Here is a 17,980-nt window from a genome sequence, read left to right as displayed (position 1 = left end):
ACCCAAACTATAAATTTCTCCCCAAATCGTATATATTCCATCATCTGGATAATTGTATAGTATTTCACTCTATCAAACGCCTTTAAAAAATCTAGCTTGAGAATAATGATTTACTTCTTGGATTTGTGCGAAAGATGGAGATACTCAAATGACCAAGGTAGGCAGTCTCTTGGCTGCTAATATTATTTTTCTGAGAGCTATTGAGTGTTCTGCTCAGAAATGATCTCTCTGTTTACTTTTGCATTCAAATACTGGAGCTTGGGAATTTACGGAAGTCTGAGACAAGGACTACAAAACTGGAGCAAATTAAAAACTTCACGTTTGTACAAATAAAAATATACTATTTCTGGTTGTATAAAATAGTTATGGTCTTCATATTATCTTTTTGGTTGTAACACATGTGCCTTTATGTCCACTACAGCTCCCTTGGTATAATATGATGCACTTTGTTGTCTCATACTCTCATGTATGATATTATGCTTGGTTGTATGCTAGTCATAAACGTTTGCACCTTATGTTCATGATATAATATTGCTGAAACTGAAAACCAAATTATTTTTATTGAAATCCTTTGCCAAAGCTCATTTTACTACCATTTGCTGTTCTTGAGAGCAAAGGGAAATTTGGATCTTAATTCTTCGGTAAATCAACGCTAACTTGGCTAGCAATTTCTTTTGCTTGCTTGGAGTTTTACTAATGAGCATGTGTGCTTAACTTTTTTATGTGGGCAGGAGTATCAGGAGATGTTTGGTATCTGTTAGAAGACACTGACAGGACAAGAAATAAGTATCCACAAATTTGCATGGCATCGTTCATATGTATAAAAAATTGGTGTATATCCACCATAATAAAGAGTGATTGCCTTTTATTTTTGAGAAATTATTATTTGTTCTTGCAATTGTAACTGTACATTATTAATGCATCAGCTAATTAACCTTTGTATTTTTTCACCCATATATAGCATGGCAGTTCTTTCATATAATATGCAAATAATGTTTTTATTTTGTTTATTAAATGGAGTGCATTCCAGTGTTAAATAGCTAAATGGGCATCATAATATTAATGTAGGTACTGTTTCTCTTTATCTCACATTTTGTGTGATAGAAGGAGCATCAACAATATTTTTTTAGCTCTCAAGCTAATGATTGAGTTCGATACTCGGTTAGCTCATACTAGCTTTAAGGAGGAAAAGACTAGCTATCATTGGATCTTTGCTTTTGTACCAAAGTCGATCAAGGGGATGATGGGAAATGGCAAGTAGCGAGCAATAGTTTAGGGATTGTCATGTCATCTGCACTTTGGCCGGTACATTTTCTTTCAAATAATTGAAGTTTGTTATATGGTAAAATGCTTCTATTGAGCATTGCCATCAGCTTGGACACCCAAATCATACCTTTTATGTGCCTAACAGGAGGGACGCGCGAGTACTATATGCATCTGGATCAGACCAGCCAAAGCTCAGGCGCGAGCTGGATCAGCTTTGTCAGGGCGTCCTTTGAGAACTTACGCGCGAACAGGTGGCAGAACTCCACCTCGCTGGCACCGTCATCGTCGCCATGGTACTTGTACCCGCACTTGCCATCCCCTTGTCTCATCCCCTCGAGCAGCTCAGCCGTGATGTCCTTCTCTGGGAAGCTTCTGGGGTGCTCGCGCCGGGTGCTCCAGTCCACGTACGTGAGCGTCCGGTTCTTGCACCGCGCACCCCAGCGCAACAGGGTCACCAGCGTCGGTAAGTAGTGCTCCTCCATGTTCAGCATGCCGTGGTCTCCCCGGAACACGGCGTACCACCGTTCCTCGGCAACGACCTCAACAGCGGTGGTCCGGTCCATCTCGAACCACTGGGACCCCTTGCGCCACTGCGCGAGGCTGATGTTGCGGTCGGCGAAGAAGGGGTCATGTCGCTCTTTGATGGGGTAGCTGTCGACGAAGATAACATTGGTGTTGGAGCCGCCAGTGAGGTGGGCGTATACGGCTGGGAAGCCCAGGAGCGGGATGCACGACTCCGAGAAGAGTGCGAACCGCGCGTTCCCAAGGTCCAACAGCGCCGTCGCCAGGAGTCGCCGCTCCGCGTCCACCAGGTTCATGTCGCCCCATTTCGTGCCCTGGCTTGGTATCAGGCGGCCGTAGAAGACGGACTCCTTTGGGGCCAAGTCGGTGTAGCCGGGACTTGCGTGCACGTAGATGGAATACAGCTCTTTATCCTGTCCGTTGAAGAATATCTCCCACAACGGCCACAATGGCAGGGCCCCTTGCACCAGGAAGAGGAAGGCGACCTTTTTTGATCAAAAAACTCGCATCAAACCAACAAAAACAAAAAGAGTTCGCTCACACTCTGCGTAACTGGAATGCACACAACATACACCGAGTACAGAACGTTTCATAAATAAATAACTCCAAAGAATAAAGCAGGAATGTGACCTTGGGCACGGTCGACACCTGGGTGGACCGCCTAGGCTCCATGGACGCCCTCCACAGGAGCTCCTCGTCAGTCATGTTGTGCATCGGACCACCACTGCTCGCCGTCAAGCGCCCAGACTCCATAAACGTCGGCAGCTTGACACATGCTTTTTTCGATGCTGGGGTTGGCGACAGTGCTCGGAAATTAGGGAGGTAGGATTCTGGAGAGAAGGTTGCGCTGCCAATCTTGCCTAGTACAAAGCCGAAGGAGATGAGGAGCAGCACGGGAAACAAATTGAGCATGCTCCCCAAATGAAGGAGTTGCATGGTCTTGGCTGTGTTGCTGGCCATACTGGAGCCGATAACATATGCTTGGGAGGAGAAATGATTCTGTTGTCTATACTTGGAAGATCAGCTCTACCACAGGTATGCAGACAAGTGATATGCATATTAACATTGCTTGCTCTTACCAAAGTTAGTATGTGTATTAATAAAAGTGGCATTGCTTCCTCTACGTAAAGTTAGTGTATGTGAACTAAAGAAATTAACAACGATGATACTAGAGTTTTTGTGGCACCTAAACCGAGGCCAGAACAGGTTTTAGAATGCATGGTAGCGTCGGTTCACGAAAAGATTCTATATTCGACCCATATGCAAGTGGCATCTTGGTCAAAAGTAGTATAACTTAGAAAGAACACAACGTAGAACATGACCTTCTCTTGTGTACAGATGGAGTAAAGTTCACCAATGCAGTTTGGATAATTATAGGAGTTTACAATTTGACTCGGTAAGCAAGCAACACGAATTGAGGACAGATACGTGTGTGGGACAGGGATTACCGCCTTGCAGAATCCTGGGGCTGGTTACCGGCGTTCCTCCCGAGAGCATAAGCAACCACCAAACCACCGGCGAGGGCACTCCCCGCAAGGATGGCTGGCGAGGTCCTGGATAGCGCATACGCCACCGCCCACCGGCAAAAGAAATGTATTCCGTAGCTCGACTGAAACTTCTCCATTGAGAAGTACTGCATAGATTGAATCATGTTTTAATCTTCCGTTGCTGGAATTAGTAGTAGAACAAGGTGGTGTTACCTTGTACAAATACACAAGCCACATATATAAATGTGACCATACATCAGTTTTTAGCATTCATCATAAATCTACCCAGTACGGCATATATTAACTAACAGGGCTTTTCGGTATGTTACACTTTCAATGGTTGACACGGCTTGGTTTGTTGAATTATAGCATAACCTCCATTGTCACCATATTTATTTTCTTACAAAATATGTTAAAGAATTCAATAAAGCAGTCTAGATTGGAATACAAACTCGGGAGCATTGATTTTCTTCTCACACTCGCGGTCAAAGCAGGTTAGACACAAATTCACCGCAACTTTCATTGAACTTCTCTAAGGAGAAATCCTGCATGTTGATCCCCAAGAAAATTAAACTAAGTCATCATCTAACAAGAGCATGCCTTTCAAATGAGAAAATGTGACAAAATGTTCACATATTATTATGAAAATTACTCTGTGGCTTTTCTCCTTCTCAACTATTGTTATAAGAAATCATTTATCCTATGTCCAAGATGTCTAGTTAGCTCCCCAGTCCAAATCACAGAGCTCTAGATCAACAACGTTCAGATACACGATTTGATCTTGACAAAATGTTCAGAAATTTATTATACCATCGCACTTCCTCTAGGGGCTTCCACTAATATAGCTTATTAAACTTTCACAAGATCAAATAGATCATTGTTCAGAAATTTATTATGCCATAGTGCTTGTTTGAACTTTCAAGACATTAAGGAGGAAAAAACTCTCATCCAGGAGTATTCTTTTTAAAGCAGATAAGCCTTACAGGCCTATTATTCTGGATTAACAATGGAGCATGCAGAAGGTGAGTACGATTTCACTCACCTTAGGAAGTTTATGTTGAGAGTTCAAATGTTCAACATGAAGGCGGACATTAAAGGAAGCAGGAATCCATAATTTCCTGTCTACATCACAATAAGTCCTTGAAACTATGTCAAACAGAGTTTGAGCCCCATTCTCTATGGATTGCAGCATAGAGGCTTCTCTAGCCCTTCGATTCCTTAATAAACAGTAAAACACACATTTCATCAGAATAATGTATATGGATAATCAAATCATCTATGAAATATATATATGTGTATATATATAGTTGTATGTTGGCATCTGTGATCGTGGAAACAAAAAGAAGACAATAAACCACTTACTATAGAACGAAAAGAAAAGCGGAAGAATGAAAAGGACTGCATTTCAATTGATTAGACAAATCCAAATGTATAACGTGGCCAACCATATAATTTAGTGTATAAAAAGTTCGCACTAGTGGTTGGTTTCATACCTGAGGTATCCACAAAGCATATGCTTAGGCCATAGGTTGACTCTTCCATGCATTGGAACTAACACGTGTGGGGACATATCCAAGAATTTGTATGTGGTTTGGAAATAGTCCTGCATATTTCAGAACAACCTTATGTTAATCTAGTTTGATTTAGACAACACAGTTCTAGAGGCAGGACTACCAGGAAAGATAAAGCACAGAAACAAAGTACAAATTGATAAGAAGCAGAGTGAAAAATTCCACAGTTTGCACAGATTTTTTGTGATATATTACAACAACGACCATCAAAAGACAGAAATATACAATTACCTTCATGTTGCCACCAGCTCTACTGTCCAATGTTGCACTTCCATGCCTGCAAATGTAAAAAAAATTGCATGTTTACTTTTCAGCATGGTTTTTGAGTTGCGACTCAGTGTATAGTCGACCAAAGTCGTTGTATAGTCGCCATAAGTCGCTGTATAGTCACGAGTCGCCGTGATTTTTGGAAAACGACTCGGCGACTATACAGCGACTCAAAAACCATGTTTTCAGTGCTTATTTTAGCACCATTGCACGTATAGTGTGTGTGTCTGGGGTTTAATTCAAATGTGAGCTAATTTGAACTAAAACCCCGACACTTATTATGGATCGGAGCGAGTAGTATATGTTTTAGTAAAAAAATAAAAACTATTATGAGTCTCTAATATCTGCCTTAGAGACAAGCCTGTGTAGTCATAGCCTACCGAGGATAACCTTATAGTTTCTAAATTCTTGGCAAATAAATTGGAAAAATAACAGAGACGGATTTGCACACGATTCAGAGATTGCCATTTTGGACGACTTATTTGAGTAGTGCCAACCATTTATAACAATGGGTTGTCACTCTATGAGGACCTAGTCTTTGTTCCACTTCTACCACAACCAAGAATAAAAAGCATTAACTATTCTTGCCACCCATTTTAGTGATTTAGGCCAAGTTCAGAAACCGAGCGAGGCCTACTCCTGAAAAGTTTGTTGTTCAGTTTGTGTGTACTTGTCTGTTTGCCAAATATACTTGATTTTGTTAGCAGGTTAAACATTCAGATGTGAGATGTGGCACTTCCATTCAGTAATTGCAGGTAAAGGTAAACCATATACTGGTCCAGGAAAATCATAGAGTATCTGCAAGCTCTGCCGATAATGTGTTCAAGAATGATGCTTACCCTACACAATGATCTCCAACAATTAGTGCATTAGTATTGACATGGAGAACACCCATATGACCATCTGTATGACCCTATGATTAAAACATTGAGAAGTTTCAATCAATTAATCCACCATATGTTTTGCTCTAACTAAAAAAATTGATTCACAGATGCAGTAGATTTTGTGGACAATAGAAACCCATACGAGCAAGATTCAGACATAATTACACGCTAAAAGTTTAAAGTTCAGTATAGAACAGATGGTGTAGATTTCACATAAATAGCAGACTATGTGATTTAGATAAGTCAGAAAATGGATGAACTCCAAACTCTAAAAAGACCAACCATATGCTTCTGTTATTATGACTTCCCATAGTAAATTTAATAAAGACTTCTTCATAAGAAGATGTTGATCAATTTATTTCCTGGAGAGTAATTTCAAGGTGATGCATCATTCTAAAATTATTGTCTCTGAACAACGTAAGGAAGGCTACATTCTAAAATTATTGTCCTGATATTCTTGTACCTTGTAACTCTAGTTATGTGCCAAACGTCATGGCACCAACACCAACAAATGTTGGGGAAAAAACGGTGTCAGTTGCTACTAAACCTTTTGTCTAGGGTAATGTTGTATTGTTGTTCTATTAGCCTTTATACAACCTCGTACATGAAAAATAGTTTGTATGATTGGACAAATCAATGAAATATCATGTAAGGTAAAAACAAAAAAACATTAGCATGTGTTGAAACGGGAGAATAATTCTCTAGATAAAACACTGTCTTACAGGAGCAAAAACAACTTGTAGTTCTTGGTCACCTATACATATGTTTTCACCTTCAGTCACTGCAGTATAGCCACTTGACCAATTCCCTATACACCATGCACGTTGCAGATGAAATATAAGTGTGTGTGGCCAAATTAAATAATTTAATGAGGACGATATATGAGCCAGATCACAGACACGCATGGTACATAGTAGTTGAATGTAGTGAATTGTCTGCTTGCACCTTAGCACTTAATGATATAACTGAACTGTTATTTACTACCATCATTCAGAAGCAAATCAGAACCAAAAAAAATTTGTTTGACATTCAACAATGAATGATGATCCAACAAGACAGCACCTTAACAATGCCAAATGTACCAGGACAGAGTGGAAATTACTTTAAGGACTATCCATCGTCTAGTGAATAGTCTGCTTGCACCATTATATTTCAAGGATATGCATCTAAATTACAGATATATGGACTGTAGAAGGAGCCTCTTAAATATGTTTCATATGATCAAACCAATATGATCAAACCAAGGTCTAATACTAGTTGAACTATTCAAGCACCATATTTCCTGACTAATTTTGATATTCCAAAGAGAAGATGGATACACTTTGGCTAAGTGGATGATAACTTAAAAAAAATTAGTCGAAAGGATCTAGGTAATTACCTTTCCCTATTCGCTTCATAGTGTTTTGGTGTGTCAAAAGAACAGCATCAGGATTGCATCTCTGAACAACCGAAAGACCTGCATTATTCAACCGAACGCAGCCAATTAATTTATTAGCATGGTAGTACATGTTTCCAGCCTCTTTACATGTATGGTTTTTCTGAGATAGGGTCTTAATTTTCAATATAATAAGTTAATAACTAAGAAGTGCCACAGAAAGCATTTGTAACCATACCATCGATATGATCGTTATGATGGTGTGTAACAAGCACCACTAACTTCTTTGGAAGGGAATTGACAAGATCTGCAAGCTGAACATGACAGGATGAGGTCATTTGTTCAAATAGAATGGATAGACTTTGGTAGTAGAAATTAACATAAATAATTACTGCTGTAGGCCACTACGCCTATAGCTGTGCAAACAACATCATCTAAAAAGATTAAGCAAAGACTATTATAAAAGCACAATTTGATGTGCAATGCAAAATATTTTTATCAAATCAGCAAGAAAAAAAATGGTAGCCACACTTCTGAAATTCTTCTACTTATGTATAAACTTTGAAATTCAAATTTGTCCACCCTGGGAGTGACAACGAGAAAGTTCTTACTCATACTATTCATGGCAAACTTATACTAGCCTTTTAACATACTTTGAGTTTAACGTTAATGTTCTGAAGGGAGATACAACCACCATAAATCATATCTGGTCTTTTTCAGAAAACTCCAAGCTGATTCTTTCACAAACCAAAAGTTGTGAGGCTGTGCAACAGATTGTGCTTTTGCACTATATATAGCCCCAACTTTCAAAGGTAAAGTTTTTGCATGAAGTCTTGTAATGCTTTTGGCCCTTGTGTCATTATTTGGTAGTCCTTGCAGATTCTACTCTAATAAAAAACATTCAGGAACCAGTTATTTCCGACTAATAGAACGAGGGTGATTTTAAGTCCTAGAAATAAGGTGCATGCAAAGGATGATCTCAGTACAGCAGGTCCCATCAGGAACCGCAGCAGATGAACAAGATAAGAGAGAAGGCAGTCGCACAGTTGCACTTCTCTGAAATCTACAACAGTACATTAGTATACTTGAAAAACAAGTCCAGGGACGAAGCCGCATTTAAAAGATAGTGAAATAAGAAATACATCCTGTGTCACTGTATGTGGAGTTACAAGAATATAATCTTAGGTATTGCTCTTACCTCTGTATGAACCTGAGAGCAACATCCAGGATCTATCAGTAGAGCATCACCACAAGCAAAAAAATCAGAACGCTTCGATCCACATGCACCACCGTTTGCTTGTACTACCACGAGATTAGTCGTACGGAAAGGCGACAAGGTCCTACTCTTCATCGGTACAAGCGTCAATCCAGGAGGGTATTCCTATCAATCAAACATTGCATTTCAGGGAAAAAAATAGACAAACCGGTATGACAGGTTGACTTAGAAACTGAAACTGGATCCAGGCAAACATCGCACTTATACAGACCTGGGAGGCCAATGCAGAGGCAGCAATGCAATTCGAGGACAGCTCTGGCTTCGGAAACGCAATGTACACATATGGCCCGATTCGAGTACCGCCCGGCTTCACTCCAGACAGCAGTTTCCAGGCTCCCTCCTTGGACATCCACTTACAGGAATCTACAATGCAAAAGTCAACTTAGAGTGGTTAAGCAAACTCCTAGACACAAACATTAGTAGTAAGAAACTAAGCAAGCAGACCTTGCAACACCTCCGGTTTCGACTCCAGAGACCCAACGATGAGCACCGTGTTGACACCCGCGTCCGGGCCGAATTCCGGTTCCTCAGCGTACTTCAGGAGCCTCCACTCCCCGCACATTGCAATCGTCAAGCCCAATTGGTTCAGAATCTGGTGAAAAGCCATGTCTCGGATCAGTTGCCGTCAGTTATCGTCAAACTATGGTTCTAAGACAGGTCAACCACGGTTCTCAGTTGTCACTTGTAACCCGTAGCTTTCCCCAAAAAATATCACTGGATTTTGCTAGCTACTTGGAGATCTATTTGAGGGCATTTGCTAGTACTGTAGTATATTTGCTAAGTAAGTCACCCTTCACACTGAACAGCAAGCAGCAGACCGACGGAATTTCAGCGTATTGACGACGGATCACCTGATCGAGAGCGGCGGGGACGTCGAAGCGCGACAGGTCGAGGCGGCAGTCCTCCACGCCGCCGACGGCCACGCCCGGCCGGGCCGGCTCCTCCTCCGCCGTGAGGCGCCGCAGGGGTGCGGACGGGAGGTCGTAGAGCTCGCTGTCGACGTAGCGCCGGTACTCCTCCTCCCCCGGCGCGGTGGATGGCGGGGACGGCGGGGGCTGCTGCCGGACGACGAGGAACTCGCCCGTGGAGGGGGCCGTGACCGCCGCGGCGAGCCGGTACGAGGGGGTGGCCATCGCCGCTGGAGCTGCGGGCCTGCGGCGGCGGTGGAGTGTGGTCGCTGGGTTATCTGCCGCGGCGGCTCTGAACTGGGGAATAGCGATTCTTCTGATTGAGGAGCTTGATTTCCTCCGTCCAGGATCTTTTTTGCAGAATTCAAATCTGGGCGTCGTGATGGCAACTGTGGGTTGGTGATCTACTTCAGCGGCTGGGAGTGATAATCAACCTACCAATCACTGCAATTCACGCCTCGAATTCTTCCAAGATTCTGAAGTTTTGAATATACGTACAGTACAGCACTACACCTGATAGTGTTTATGTATGGATTTTTCTCTGAGATTCTGAATTTAGATATACATGCATTTCACCTATTATATGTTACAGATTTCCAAAAAAATTTAGGTGCCTTCGGTTGTGTGTGTTTCCATTTTTGTTTGGCTTCCATCTATCCAGGTTTTCAAAATTTAAGCGTAGCTAGCAACCCCCTCCTCCTACCTCTCCCCCTTCTCGTCGCCCCTAGAGGCCGCCACTGCAAAGGCTGTGCGGCGCTGTTGAAGGGGGCGGCGGGGAGTAGTTGTTTCGGCTCCACTGCAGCAGTATGGAGGAAGGCTTTGCACTGGATCCGTCGCTTCATCGTCGGCGGTGTTGGGTCACTGCTCCACGGTGGCGTCCTGGCCTCTCCTCCTTCATGCTGATCTTCCCCTCGACCATCGTCATCGTCTCCCTCGCCGTCTGGTCCTAGCAGGCGCTGCGCCGCCCTAGATGCTCCGCGTGGATCCGGATGTGGTTGTCGGTTCCGTTGCTCAGCGGGCCACTGTGTGTCCTCTCCTTCGGATCTGGGCTGGCGGCTGTTTCTATGCTAGGGGGAACAGTTTGTAGCCGTGGTTTGGTGGGTGGCCAACGCTCGTTTCTGCAGGGCAGTTGTGTGGTCGGCCGCGCATGGGCACAGTTGGTTCTCTGGCGACGGACAACAAAGGGCCAAGTTTTTGTGCAGGCGGCGTGCGGATGATGTTCTGGTCTTGCCAGATCTGGTCTTGGGTAAGTTTGTGTGGAGGTTGGAGTTGACTGTTAGAGATATATTTGGTATAGGTATATTAGGTAGTCTAGGATTTGTAATCTCTACCTACCATATCTCTAGGAGAGTTATCTTAGCCTCCAAGTCTTGTACTCTATATATACTCGCCCATGAGGCGCAATACAACATCCAACATATTCCGCCAATCTCTCTCCCTCTCTATCATTCTACATGGTATCAGAGCGGCACGCTCCTTGACCTAGCCGCCGCCCGCGCTTCCGCCCGCGCCGCCCCTCGGGAGGTCAATCTCCATGGCCTACTCCGGGAGCCGCGCAATCCGTATGAGGGTTCGTCCGCCAATCTGTTGATCCGCTGCCCTCGAGTCTTTTTTTCCAATCCATAGATTGGTTTTGTTTTTCTCCGCCGGTCGCTCGACCGGCGTTTTCTTTTTTGGTTTTGCCGATCATAGATCGGATTGAGTCGCCCATCGCCATCGTCCTCTTGCACCTCTACTCCGACAACGGCATCGATCTGCACTGGCCATCAACCGCACGGCACAGCCGCACGCGCCGCACACCGGGCGCTCCTACGTGCGACGCCGCAGGCTGTCTCGCCCGCGCGGTCACCATCGCTGGTCCGTCTTCGCCGTCATCGCCCGGGACTACATCGACAACGCCGTCATCGACTCCGATCTGCGCGTCGTCCACGCCATGGCACATGTAGCGCCACCGTCGGTCTGATCAACCGACCCCGAGCACATCTACGCCAAGCAAGTCCCCGAGCACGTGCCTACCACCGATCGAGCAAAGGGTTGCCGCTGCGTCGCCCCTTCGGGCCGCAGCGTCGCCGCCTTTGGTCTGCGCCAGCCGCCCCAGTCGCTAGGCCGGCTGCCGCGCCGGCTGCCCCGGTCGCTCGGCCGGCTGCACCGGCTGCCGCGCCGGCTGCCCCTCCACAACCTCGTCCTCGACCCCTGCCGCACCCTCTGCTGCGGCTACAGCTACGCCGCCCCCCTCGGGCTGTGCCGTTGCTGCACGCGGTCGCCTTCGCTGTTCCCCGCGCGTCGATGTCCGAGGCCACCACAGCGCCGCGCCTTCGGCGCGGGTCGCCTCCATCCGCGCATGGTCTTCGTCACGCCGCTGGGTCTTCCTCGCCTACTTCGTGTACCGCCGCCGCGCCCCCACCCCAGGTCGCCGCTGGGCTCGTCGACCACCGCAACGCCCCGTCTAGGCGTCCAGCATGACCACCCCTGGTCACCGCTGGGTTAGCCGCCTTCTACGTCTCCAACCGTCTTGACTTCGTCGCCCGTGCCATCGCCTCGTCCCCGTCTACACCACCTGCTACTCCACTCTGAGAACCGCGGGCAGGTTCGGCATCTCTCCGTCGATCTGCGACCGCGACGCTTCCGGAGGCCTCCTCTGCTAGTCCCTCTGACATGGCGACAAGTTCAAGATGGTCCCTGCCCCTCGCATGCCCGGTACTGGCAACACCGGAAGTGCCTTCGTCCCCGACACGTTCCCGAGTCTGGCAAACTCGCGCCGGACGTCTCGTCTTCATCGGCTTCGACAACGTCTTCTTCGGCATCGCCTCTACGACTGCCTTGACCGCGTCACCGACTTCTTCTATGTGTACTCGGTTCTAGCAAAACTGAAGTATGCCTTCGTCCCCGACGTGCACCTGGTTATGGCAAAACTAGGGCCACACCTCGTCCTCGACGGCTCGGACTGCATCGACTTCGGCACCGACAACCTCCACGACTGCCTCGACGCATCTCCGTCACTCTCCTCGCGCACTACGCGCTTGCGGCTACATCGACACCGGCACCCGCCCACGACATCGATCACGGCAATCCCTCGCGCGGCTCCCTCGACCAAGGTTGCAGCACCACGCTCTCGGCTACCTCGACAACGGCATAAAGGGCTACCACCTCGCTTGCGCCTCACCAGCCTCCTCTCCAGTCCAAGCATCCGCGACGCAACTCTGTCCACGACGCTCCCACTACGACTACGGGGGAGTGTCAGCCTTCTGGGGTCAACTTCGGTTTATCTCCAGTCTGACCGGTCCGTGACGCTACTGTCGTTCACGTCACTACCGCTACGACTGCGGGGGGTGTTAGAGATATATTTGGTATAAGTATATTAGGTAGTCTAGGATTTGTAATCTCTACCTACCATATCTCTAGGAGAGCTATCTTAGCCTCCAAGTCTTCTACTCTATATATACTCGCCCATGAGGCACAATACAACATCCAACATATTCCGCCAATCTCTCTCCCTCTCTATCGTTCTACATTGACCTCGGTTGTGCTTCTTGAGGTTGGAGGCTTGGTGGTGCGCTTGTGCTTCACCCTCGATGAGGTGCTGCTGATGAGTGTGGTTGATGTTGTCGGGGATCTGTGCGCGCGCGGTCAGGGTGACCCGCAATGCCGATGGTGCCGGAGCAGTGGTCTTGCGGTTGCCCCCTTCTTTATCTCGGTTCCATTGTTGTAGTCTACCTCGCCTGTGTGGAATCAAGCCCATTTCCGCCACACCTACATCATCTGTTTATGTTTCCATCGGACCATGGAAGAAGATGATCCCTTGGTGTGTCGTTCCTCTAGGCTATTGCCATGGCATGGTGGTTTCCACTTTCGGTGTATCTTTTGCTTGTCATGCATCTCCATCCCTGGTTCGTGTTTCGTCTTCGGTGAGCCTACACCTACTCTTCCTTGGCAGCCAGGGGCTGGCCATTGGAGGGGATTGGTGCAGACTGGCTTGGAGCTACGATTTGACATGGTGTGAGATGAGAGAAGCAGAGGGCTCGGGCAAAAGCCTTGCCCGGCTAGTTTGGTGCCAATGACGTGTAGGATAACGTTGCATAGAAAACAAAAAATTTCCTACCGCGAACACGCAATCCAAGCCAAGATGCAATCTAGAAGACGGTAGCAACGAGGGAGTATCGTGTCTCACCCTTGAAGAGATTCTAAAGCCTACAAGATGAGGCTCTTGTTGCTGCGGTAGACGTTCACTTGCCGCTTGCAAAAGCGCGTAGAAGATCTTGATCACGATCGCTTCCGGCGCCACGAACGGGCAGCACCTCCGTACTCGGTCACACGTTCGGTTGTTGATGAAGACGACGTACACCTCCCCGTTCCAGCGGGCAGCGGAAGTAGTAGCTCCTCTTGAATCCGACAGCACGACGGCGTGGTGTCGGTGGTGGTGGAGAAATCCGGCGGAGCTTCGCTTAAGCGTGCGGGATATGGTGGAGGAGAGAGACCGCTAGGGTTTGGGGAGAGGGCGCCGGCTAGGGCACCCTTGAGGGGTGCGGCCATGGTGGTGGCTTGAGTGGCCAGCCAGCCCCTCTCTCCCCTCTTTATATAGGTGGAGGCCCCAAGGTTTAGGTCAAAGAGTCCGAATAAGACCCCAACAAAACCTTCCAAGTGTCCAAACCTAGGGGGAGTGGGACTCCCCCCTTTCCTTGGTGGGGTGGCCGGCCAGCTGATGGTGTGTATTTCACACGTTCGTTGGGCAACCCCAAGAGGAAGGTATGATGCGCACAGCAGCAAGTTTTCCCTCAGAAAGAAACCAAGGTTTATCGAACCAGGAGGAGCCAAGAAGCACGTTGAAGGTTGATGGCGGCGGGATGTAGTGCGGCGCAACACCGGGGATTCCGGCGCCAACGTGGAACCTGCACAACACAACCAAAGTACTTTGCCCCAACGAAACGAGTGAGGTTGTCAATCTCACCGGCTTGCTGTAACAAAGGATTAACCGTATTGTGTGGAAGATGATTGTTTGCAGAGAAAACAGTAAAAACAAGTATTGCGATAGATTGTATTTCAAGTAAAGAGAATGGACCGGGGTCCACAGTTCACTAGAGGTGTCTCTCCCATAAGACGAACAGCATGTTGGGTGAACAAATTACGGTTGGGCAATTGACAAATAAAGAGAGCATGACAATGCACATACATATCATGATGAGTATAGTGAGATTTAATTGGGCATTACGACAAAGTACATAGACCGCCATCCAACTGCATCTATGCCTAAAAAGTCCACCTTCAGGTTATCATCCGAACCCCCTCCGGTATTAAGTTGCAAAGCAACAGACAATTGCATTAAGTATGGTGCGTATTGTAATCAACAACTACATCCTTAGACATAGCATCAATGTTTTATCCCTAGTGGCAACAACACAACACAACCTTAGAACTTTCTGTCACTGTCCCAGGTGTCAATGCAGGCATGAACCCACTATCGAGCATAAGTACTCCCTCTTGGAGTTACAAGCATCTACTTGGCCAGAGCATCTACTAGTAACGGAGAGCATGCAAGATCTTAAACAACACATAAGCATAACTTTGATAATCAACATAACAAGTATTCTCTATTCATCGGATCCCAACAAACGCAACATATAGAATTACATATAGATGATCTTGATCATGATAGGCAGCTCACAAGATCCGACAATGATAGCACAATGGGGAGAAGACAACCATCTAGCTACTGCTATGGACCCATAGTCCAGGGGTAGACTACTCACTCATCACTCCGGAGGCGACCATGGCGGTGTAGAGTCCTCCGGGAGATGATTCCCCTCTCCGGCAGGGGGCCGGAGGCGATCTCCGGGATCCCCCGAGATGGGATCGGCGGCGACGGCGTCTCAGTAATGTTTTCCGTATCGTGGCTCTCGGTACCGGGGGTTTCGTCACGGAGGCTATTTGTAGGCGGAAGGGCAAGTCAAGAGGCGGCACGGGGGGCCCACACCACAGGGCCGCGCGGCCAAGGGGGGCCGCGCCGCCCTAGGGTTTGGCTCCCCGTGGCCCCTCTTCGTCTCGTCTTCGGTCTTCCGGAAGCTTCGTGAGAAAATAGGCCTCTCGGGCTTTTATTTCGTCCAATTCCGAGAATATTTCTTTACTAGGATTTCTGAAACCAAAAACAGCGAGAAAACGACAGAATCGGCACTTCGGCATCTTGTTAATAGGTTAGTTCCAGAAAATGCACGAATATGACATAAAGTGTGCATAAAACATGTAGATAACATCAATAATGTGGCATGGAACACAAGAAATTATCGATACGTTGGAGACGTATCAGCATCCCTAAGCTTAGTTCTGCTCGTCCCGAGCGGGTAAAACGATAACAAAGATAATTTCTGGAGTGACATGCCATCATAAACTTGATCATACTATTTGTAAAGCATATGTAGAGAATGCAGCGATCAAAACAATGTGTATGACATGAGTAAACAAGTGAATCATAAAGCAAAGACTTTTCATGAATAGTACTTCAAGACAAGCATCAATAAGTCTTGCATAAGAGTTAACTCATAAAGCAATAATTCAAAGTAAAGGTATTGAAGCAACACAAAAGAAGATTAAGTTTCAGCGGTTGCTTTCAACTTGTAACATGTATATCTCATGGATATTGTCAACATAGAGTAATATAATAAGTGCAATAAGCAAGTATGTAGGAATTAATGCACAGTTCACACAAGTGTTTGCTTCTTGAGGTGGATAGAAATAGGCGAACTGACTCAACATTGAAAGTAAAAGAATGGTCCTCATAGAGGAAAAGCATCGATTGCTATATTTGTGCTAGAGCTTTGATTTTGAAAATATGAAACAATTTTGTCAACGGTAGTAATAAAGCATATGCATCATGTAAATTATATCTTATAAGTTGCAAGCCTCATGCATAGTGTACTAATAGTGCCCGCACCTTGTCCTAATTAGCTTGGACTACCTGGATTATCACCGCAATACATATGCTTTAACCAAGTTTCACAAAGGGGTACCTCTATGCCGCCTGTACAAAGGTCTAAGGAGAAAGCTCGCATTTGGATTTCTCGCTTTTGATTATTCTCAACTTAGACATCCATACCGGGACAACATAGACAACGAGATAATGGACTCCTCTTTTAATGCTTTAAGCATTCAACAACAATTAATTCTTCTCTCATTAGAGATTTGAGGATATTTGTCCAAAACTGAAACTTCCACCATGGATCATGGCTTTAGTTAGCGGCCCAATGTTCTTCTCTCACAATATGCATGCTCAAACCATTCAACTCAGTGTAGATCGCCCTTACTTCGGACAAGACGAACATGCATAGCAACTCACATGAAATTCAACAACGAGTTGATGGCGTTCCCAGTAAACATGGTTATCGCACAACAAGCAACTTAATAAGAGATAAAGTGCATAATTACATATTCAATACCACAATAGTTTTTAAGCTATTTGTCCCATGAGCTATATATTGCAAAGGTGAATGATGGAGTTTTAAAGGTAGCACTCAAGCAATTTACTTTGGAATGGCGGGAAAATACCATGTAGTATAGGTAGGTATGGTGGACACAAATGGCATAGTGGTTGGCTCAAGTATTTTGGATGCATGAGAAGTATTCCCTCTCGATACAAGGTTTAGGCTAGCAAGGCTTATTTGAAACAAACACAAGGATGAACGGTACAGCAAAACTCACATAAAAGACATATTGAAAACATTATAAGACTCTACACCGTCTTCCTTGTTGTTCAAACTCAATACTAGAAATTATCTAGACCTTAGAGAAACCAAATATGCAAACCAAATTTTAGCATGCTCTATGTATTTCTTCATTAATGGGTGCAAAGCATATGATGCAAGAGCTTAAACATGAGCACAACAATTGCCAAGTATCACATTACCCAAGACATTTATAGCAATTACTACATGTATCATTTTCCAATTCCAACCATATAACAATTTAACGAAGAAGAAACTTCGCCATGAATACTATGAGTAGAAACCAAGGACATATTTGTCCATATGCTACAGCGGAGTGTGTATCTCTCCCATAAAGTGAATGCTAGGATCCATTTTATTCAAACAAAACAAAAAAACAAAAACAAACCGACGCTCCAAGAAAAAGCACATAAGATGTGATGGAATAAAAATATAGTTTCGGGGAGGAACCTGATAATGTTGTCGATGAAGAAGGGGATGCCTTGGGCATCCCCAAGCTTAGACGCTTGAGTCTTCTTGATATATGCAGGGGTGAACCACCGGGTGCATCCCCAAGCTTAGAGCTTTCACTCTCCTTAATCATGTTGCATCATACTCCTCTCTTGATCCTTGAAAACTTCCTCCACACCAAACTCGAAACAACTCATTAGAGGGTTAGTGCACAATATAAATTGACATATTCAGAGGTGACACAATCATTCTTAACACTTCTGGA

At 45.6% G+C, this 17,980-nt stretch overlaps 2 protein-coding genes across 2 annotated transcripts; both read right to left on the bottom strand.

The window, feature by feature from the left end:
- Positions 1-1,266: 1,266 nt before the first annotated feature.
- Positions 1,267-3,014, bottom strand: LOC124666885 (glycosyltransferase BC10-like). Its single transcript, XM_047204215.1, has 2 exons — positions 2,419-3,014; positions 1,267-2,273 (listed from the first exon to the last, which is right to left on the bottom strand). Exons 1-2 carry the CDS (start codon positions 2,746-2,748, stop codon positions 1,443-1,445), a joined length of 1,161 nt encoding a protein of 386 aa, XP_047060171.1. The 5' UTR covers positions 2,749-3,014; the 3' UTR covers positions 1,267-1,442.
- A 75-nt stretch (positions 3,015-3,089) lies between these two features.
- LOC124666884 (endoribonuclease LACTB2-like) lies at positions 3,090-9,246 on the bottom strand. Its single transcript, XM_047204214.1, has 11 exons — positions 9,093-9,246; positions 8,860-9,011; positions 8,571-8,753; positions 7,611-7,686; positions 7,376-7,453; positions 6,720-6,805; positions 5,953-6,026; positions 5,078-5,123; positions 4,769-4,878; positions 4,318-4,492; positions 3,090-3,421 (listed from the first exon to the last, which is right to left on the bottom strand). Exons 1-11 carry the CDS (start codon positions 9,208-9,210, stop codon positions 3,233-3,235), a joined length of 1,287 nt encoding a protein of 428 aa, XP_047060170.1. The 5' UTR covers positions 9,211-9,246; the 3' UTR covers positions 3,090-3,232.
- Between the last annotated feature and the right edge of the window lie 8,734 nt (positions 9,247-17,980).

Source organism: Lolium rigidum, chromosome 6 (genome assembly GCF_022539505.1).
Source record: "Lolium rigidum isolate FL_2022 chromosome 6, APGP_CSIRO_Lrig_0.1, whole genome shotgun sequence".
In the NCBI taxonomy this organism is placed as follows: Eukaryota; Viridiplantae; Streptophyta; class Magnoliopsida; order Poales; family Poaceae; genus Lolium; species Lolium rigidum.
Note: the sequence above shows the minus strand (reverse complement) of the source record. Positions and strands in the feature narration are given on the sequence as shown.